Below are 7,331 nucleotides of genomic sequence, written 5' to 3'. Positions count from 1 at the left end.
TAAGTGGCTTATAGTTTTCTTTGTCATCTAAGAGAATCTGCCCCTCTCGTGTTACATTACCCATGGCATTGGAAACCTTTCAAAAAGCCAAAGAACCATCACGGAGACCACATTGACGACATTGACTAAGAAATTGTTTTCCCTGACACTAAACCCGCCACGAATTCCTCTTTTCTACACTCTAACAAAGATTCCAAAACCTAACCCGGTTAGGAGACTATCATATCAGGCTGCGAAAGCTCTAATGAACGAATCTGAGGTGTTTGAAATTCCTATCCTGACCAACACGAGTGCCATAGTAGTAATAGTAATAGTCCAGTAGGCAAGATGGTAACAATTTCGCATGCGTTCCCGTAGTTTAGATAAGATTCCCCTAACATCTGCAGCTCTAAAGCAGCATATCAAAAGGTAGCCATGTTTGGAGTCAAGTAAACCTTGTAGCACTTCCAGAGCTTCCAAGTCCTGCTAAATGGCTTGGGTGGTCAATGGAAACCTTTGAGGCCAACACTTCCACAAGCCCAGCAAAGCTGCAATGAGCTCATTTGTTGTTCCTCCAAGGAAACCTGCAGAAGGTTGGGCAACTGCTCAAAAGCAAACCCTCAGTGCACAGCCCTGTTTCTAGCCTCTTGTGAGGAAATGCATCATTCTCAAAGTATATAAGGCGTTTACTAACCAACAAAATGATACAAAAGATCACAGACAGTCTTGAAAACTACCCGGCGATGAAATTGACAATGGACAGTGCAGATTTTCGATCAGAAACAAGTAAACCTTCATACATTTTGGTTTCTACTGGTGGTAAAACTTCCGTTCGAAGTCATGCTAAGGCCAAAGATAAGCAATTTTCCACACAATAACTTTTGCCTACACATAGATTATTTTGTTGGGGACACTGAAACTAGGGCCAAAGATATGCAATTTTCTAAACAAGAATTTTTGCCAATGCATAGATTACATTGTTGGGGAAACTGAAACTTATCAGTACATTGATCACCCAAATAAAACCCATGTATTCCCAAAAACGAATTAAATTCGTTTTTGTTTATACGATAAAGGGAACAAAAGGAACATTTCACATTTCATGAGTAAAATGTAAAATTTAGTAGAGCTGTGAATTCGCAGTTTGATTTGATTCCCGCATAATCTCTAATTTCGAGTTTCAAAACTCAAAATTTCGAGTTTCTAAACTCAAAATTTCAAGTTTAAAAACCTGATCACGAAATGCCATGTCCCTTACGGGCCATCGTACGTTCTTTTTACCTTTTGAAGTCAATGTGTAAATATCATGATGCCTTCTGTCAACAAACTCGTATGTTAATGAGACAAAATGTAAATGTGGACGTCAGCAAATAATAACTGAAGTTTCCATTCAACAGGTAGTTTTAACTCCGAATATGAAGAGGTCTATGTTTCCATTACCGGTCACGATTCTGCAAGCTGTGGCCACAAAACATACCCATGCAAGTCTATTGCACAAGCAGTTAGTCAAGTTGACGGGAATTATGGCCACATTTATCTTAACGGCACTGGCACAGAGAGACAGCCGTTCAATTGCACCCGGGAAATGCAGCGTGGGATAGAAATTCAGAAAAGCGTCAGCATAGAGGGGATGAATTCAACGCCGACCGCGCACATTTCATGTTTTGGTGGAATAAAATTCCGGTCCGTCGAAAGGGAACTGAATGTATCCATATCCGGTATTGTTTTCCAACAAACTCCGCTGACGTTTGAAGATTGCAATTTCATACAATTATTTAACAGTTATTTCCGAGGTGGATCCGCTGTAACGGTTTATGTGAACAACATATCCAGCACCAATTTCAACATTCGAAGTTCTTCATTCTTTGACAACAATGTGTCCTGTGTGGATTTTATTTTGGCTTCCGGCAAAGCTCAAACTCAGTTCCTTACAGTGAGAATCAATAGCACCACTTTTCAGGGCAACGGCTGCTTTGGAAAACGCTCAATGAAATTAGGAGCAATAACAATTGGATCAGCGATAAAAGCAGCTTTAGGACCTATCTTGGTGGAAGTATCATGCTCTAAGGTCTATTACACCAAAAACTGTGGCCATTTTGTTAACATCGAATTGCCGCATGCCACCATAAACGAGGTTTATACGGACGTAACGCTTGTGGGAAATGGAGTTGGTCGGCTTTGGATGCGATCAAATAGCGAAGCAAAGAGCTTGTTTAGTTCACTAGCAAGAAAAACCTACGCTAAATTTGTAGGCCTAAGCTGCTACAGCAACCGGTTGCGATGTCTCATGATCGAGTGTAATGAGACCGAAGTGGAAATTTATAACTCTTCCTTTCAGGACCAGTACGTTCCATCTGGAAGAGGTGCATCCATTTCGCTTGAGGCAACAACTCACGCAGCATTGCGTGTGCTAAACAGCAGTTTTGGAAAGAATCGAGCAAAAGCAGGCGGAGCCATAAGCGTTCATAGCAAACATGGGACGATAGAGCTCTTGTTTTCACGCGTTAATTTTACTGCATGCGCTGCAGAAAAGTACGGATGTACGGTTTTAGTCGGGGATCCTCAAAGTGCTCGCGTTACAAACCGAACAGCGACATTTAAATTAATTGCAAACTTCACAGAGGTGCTTGTCAACAACTGCTCTGGTATAAAGGTATGGCGTAGAAGAAAGTGCAGTGTGTTCTATTTTCTCGTCTTTAGTGGAAAGGTGACCATAAACGGCTCTTCCTGGACAAATAACAGGGTAAGGACAGATGCTACTTTTCTGTTGGGAAATGCCGGTGGCAAAACTGACATTATAGTGTCGAACTGCACCTTTGTCAACAACTCTGCTCTTCTTCAAACTGCCGTTATGTTTGTAGCCTTAGGCCCACTTCCAGGCAGCATAATGATTGAGAATACCACTTTTTTGACTCAACCAGTGGACACTGAAAACAAAAAATCGAACGCATTGCTTATAAGTCCAGAATTCAGAATCGAGTTGATGAACGTGTCATTTAGCTCGCGAAATGCTATCGGGCTTGCGATTTTCCGCTTCGCAAAAACTAAGCCTCAAGCTTTTGCGATGAACATTTACATCGTAAACTGCACTTTTTTCAACAGTGCTCAAGATATTGTAGTCAATATTCTAGAAGCAACCGAAATTAAGTTCAACATAAGAAATACTGTCTTTTCTACCAAACGTGCAGGAAACAAGGACATTGGCATCTTTTTTGCGGTTAAACCAATCACCAAACTAAACTTATCAAGCGCAGTTATAGAACTGGACAACGTAACATTTCTATCCCGGCCTTGCAGCGTTTTCAACCTGCTCACTCCAGGAGAGAAAACTCTCAAAATACGGAATTCCATTTTTCAAGGGGGCATTTGTTCCCATCAGCAAGGGTCAAGGCACCATCAGTATCAATTAGGAGCTGGCTCCATATCAATTATAGCACTACATGATAACCTCAACCAATCAGGATGTATTGGGCAGCAATACACCAGAAACATCCACCCTTTGTGGAATTATGACACCAAAATAATCATCGAAGGCAGCACGTTTGAAGGAAACGCAGGTCTAATGGTCGGAGCCATTGCCGTCGTCAACGGAAACGTTACGTTTGACAAGTGCAATTTTCGAAATAACTTTGGCAACAAAACCTCCGGACACGTTTATTCAGGGTATGGCACAGGCCGAATCCACTTCAAAGATTGTTCGTTCTCGACAACGCTCCATAGCATTGCGGCGAACGGCGTTCTCTTCAAAAAATCAACGGTTTTGTATTCTGAAAGCGGTGGACCATTAGAAATTGAAAACACTTCAATGGTATCAAATGTTACTCAAAGAATTACTCTCTCCACAATGGTGGGTGTCTCGAATGGAGGATACGTCAACATTGATAACCAGTCCATTATCGAATGCAGCGCGGGAAGTCAGCTTTTGTTTGAAAATAACACGCACTTTCAGTACGGATACAACGAGATAGACGGAAATTCCTGCCGATTTAACGTGACTGCTCTACACTATTCCTGTAATTCGTGTCCCCCCGGTTTCTACAGTTTACAGAAAGGTGCTTCGCGCGGACTAAATTTACTCGCATCATTTGAATGCCTGCAATGTCCCTTTGGAGCGACTTGTGTTGAAAAAAATGTCGCTGCAAGACCGAATTTCTGGGGATACCCGAATCCTAACAAGGCCCATGCATTGACGTTCTATGCTTGTCCGGAAGGTTACTGTCAGAGTCCATCACAGAAGTCGGGTGCACTACAATATAACGCCTGCTTTGGAAAGCGAAGCGGATTTCTCTGTGGGAAGTGTTTTCCAGAATATAGTGAAACACTCTTTACTACCGAGTGCCGCAAGAGAAGCGAATGCAATACCCACATGTTGTGGATAATAGCAATAATTTACACGACTGGAATGGCTCTTTATCTCTTAACTAAGCCTCCGATAATACGTTATCTTGTCAAGCAAATATTGTGGTTCAGGAATCGAGAAGGCTATGCTCTCGTAGATGGATCTGATGGGGAAATGGATGGACACAAAGATATTGGATATCTTAAAATCATATTCTATTTTTATCAAGCCGCCGATCTATTGATAGTAGGGTCAGCTGAACATTTGTTTCACGATAAAATTCCATTTGTACTGTCTATCATTGAAGCGTTTAATTTTGAGATCAGCACCCTTAAGAAATCTATATCTTGCCCTTTTCCTGGAATTACAGCTGTGACAAAGGAGTTGCTACTTTCCGGAACCGTTTTTCTCATAATGGCAGAAATAGTAACAATTTACTGCTTTCATTTCGCTTTTAATAAGGTACGGAGAAAGGAAGGGCCATGTGTTATTCATTACATAGCTGTTTTCATAGAGTTACTGCTACTTGGGTACGAGCGACTTGCAGAATCATCCTTAAACCTTATGAACTGTTTTCCTATAGGCTCTGAGAAACGGTTGTTTATCGATGCAGAGATCGTTTGTTGGCAGTGGTGGCAATATATACTGCTGACTTACATCATCGTGTCAGTGGTACCTTTTATCCTTATTTTGTACTTTGGATCGTCAAAGCTTCATGACGCCTCAATCTCCGCGAAAGAGTTTCTCGGAGCGTGCACATTTCCCTTACCGTTTCTATTTTACTGGCTGTTTAAGAGAGTCCTTATAACAGGGAATAACAGCTCACACGCAAGACAGAACAACAAGGACGTTTTGGAAGTACTTCATGGGCCGTTTCGTCAGCCTAAGGGTAACGACAATGGAACACTGTACTGGGAAAGCGTTTTGATTGGTAGACGGTTGGCGTTACTCCTTTGTCACGCATTCATCACAAATTCAATGCTTCGATTGGTTTGTATGACTGTCGCTTGCATCGTCATATTGCTTCATCACGCAATCAAAAACCCTTTTCAGGATCCTATTGCGAACACATCCGAAACGGCATCCCTTTTGATCTTGGCTGTAATGGCAGTTATCAACCTGACAAAAGCCACTTTGGTGGCGTTTGGAATAACCATCGATGGGCCAGCCACAACTTACCTGGAAATCCTCGAGTGGTTTGAAGTCTGTGTGCTGTCTTTTGTTCCGGCTTTATTGGGCATTTTCTTAGCTATCGCAGCTTTGTCTCAGCTCGTGAGGTTACTTTCATTTCTTACGATGATGATTTTTCGATTCGCCCAAACAAATAGTCAGTCTTCGTGCAGTTTAAATTTCTGACAGATGCTGTCTGTTTTCTGACGTTATTCCCCGTTACTCCAGTTTCCCCCTCTGCTCAAAAAGGAACACTTGATTCGAATTAATTTTTCTGTAGTGTCCCCAATTAGTACCGCAGCGCTACATGAGGAGACACTTGAATACAGTTTATATAACTACAAAAGAGTACTAACAAGAGTGTTGTTATGGCATAGGTGGGCCCCACAATGAGTGTATTTTTGGAATACTCGTTCGCGCGAAAATCAATTGTCATGTCCCTGAAAAAAACATGGCAGAAGCATACACGCGTGACATGGCTTCTTCTGATTGGTTAAAATTGGCGGCCCTTTGTTTGTTTCGCGAGCGAAGTGTATCTAAAAATAAATCCATTTGTGACTGTACAGGGGCAAGGCCGCAAAGTGATCGATCAACACTTATCTAATCCACTCTTGGAGTGGAGAACACATGAGACAAATACCAAGAATCACACTTCTGACAGAGAGGGAGGGAAGAGGAGGAGGGAGGGAGGGGGACAGAGAGGGGGGGGGGGGGAGACAGAGAGAGAGAGGGGGCGGGGAGGGGGGGGGAAACGAAGAGAGAGAGAGAGAGAGAGATAGAGAGAGAGAGACAGACAGACAGACAGACAGACAGACAGACAGACAAACAGAGGGAGACAGAGAGAGAGCCGGTTGATGAGAGCGGTTCTGACAGTTACGACAATAATGTTTCAAGACACTCAATTTCACGTGGTGCCAGAGAATTCTAAGATCTCCCAGCCCAAGACAGTTCCTGTACAACGATAGACCGAGCACAACATGTCAAAGTAAACTTAACACGCTACAAGAAGGCAGAAAAAAACCCAAACTGTTCCTTTATACAAAGTTAATGTCAATCCAAATTCGTAGAGCAAACGTTTTCATGAAGAGGATTGCATCGCAAGAACAGCAGAGCCAATTCATACTTGCTTCTTCCCTAGTAGGTCACACGGGTCGCAGGTCAGTGTACATGTCACTGTGCTACTGATAAATAAACAACACCAAAAAAGTCTCCTAGCCCTAATCACTCCACAAAAATGTTGTTTAAGGTCTAGGGAAAACTTTTGGCTCGGTTTTTGGGGACAGGGCCTTGACCTGTGTTTTAGACCCGCCTATAGAAATTCCTTTTCCCTAATTAGCCCAAATTCTTAACTAATTATCGTGAAGGAGCTAAGCAACAGTAGCGAAAACGCTCGACAAGAACGCTCATAAAATAGGTTTAGAGCGACTTTCATACGACCTTGAAAAATAAACTTAAAAACAGAACGTAAACAAAAATGCGAAACATTTAATTGGCTTATCGAACAAAAACAAACGAGCGCGAATTTTCATTGGCTTAGCGAGCGCGGATGCAAATAACGTAACAACGTCATCTCTCCGTGGAACTTTCTGGAAAGTTTCGCTTTGACGTCGTTTGAAATGCAGTAATAGGGAGCTTACGAAAGGAGGACGACGACGGCTACGAGGACTTCATTTAAAAATACGAGTTCGCGTTATTCATAGAACTACGAAACTATTTCATGTCGTTTCGCGTTAAAAATGTGTAATAACTGTTGAAGAATTAAACTGGTATGAGTGGGTTGGACGCGTACAGAGAGAACTGAAAATTCATCGTCATGTGCTAACGTCCTCCACAGAACCTTGAA

The 7,331-nt window shown here is 42.2% G+C and overlaps 1 protein-coding gene across 1 annotated transcript in view; it reads left to right on the top strand.

Moving 5' to 3' along the window:
- The window catches only part of LOC138015731 (uncharacterized), an 8,324-nt gene extending 2,274 nt beyond the window's left edge, over positions 1-6,050 (top strand). Inside the window, exon 2 of the mRNA XM_068862841.1 lies at positions 1,377-6,050. Within this exon, the coding sequence (XP_068718942.1) occupies positions 1,377-5,674 (4,298 nt within the window). The 3' untranslated portion in view covers positions 5,675-6,050. The remainder of the gene's footprint in view (positions 1-1,376) is intronic.
- The last annotated feature ends 1,281 nt before the right edge of the window (positions 6,051-7,331 follow it).

Source organism: Montipora capricornis, chromosome 9 (genome assembly GCF_036669925.1).
Source record: "Montipora capricornis isolate CH-2021 chromosome 9, ASM3666992v2, whole genome shotgun sequence".
In the NCBI taxonomy this organism is placed as follows: domain Eukaryota; kingdom Metazoa; phylum Cnidaria; class Anthozoa; order Scleractinia; family Acroporidae; genus Montipora; species Montipora capricornis.
Note: the sequence above shows the minus strand (reverse complement) of the source record. Positions and strands in the feature narration are given on the sequence as shown.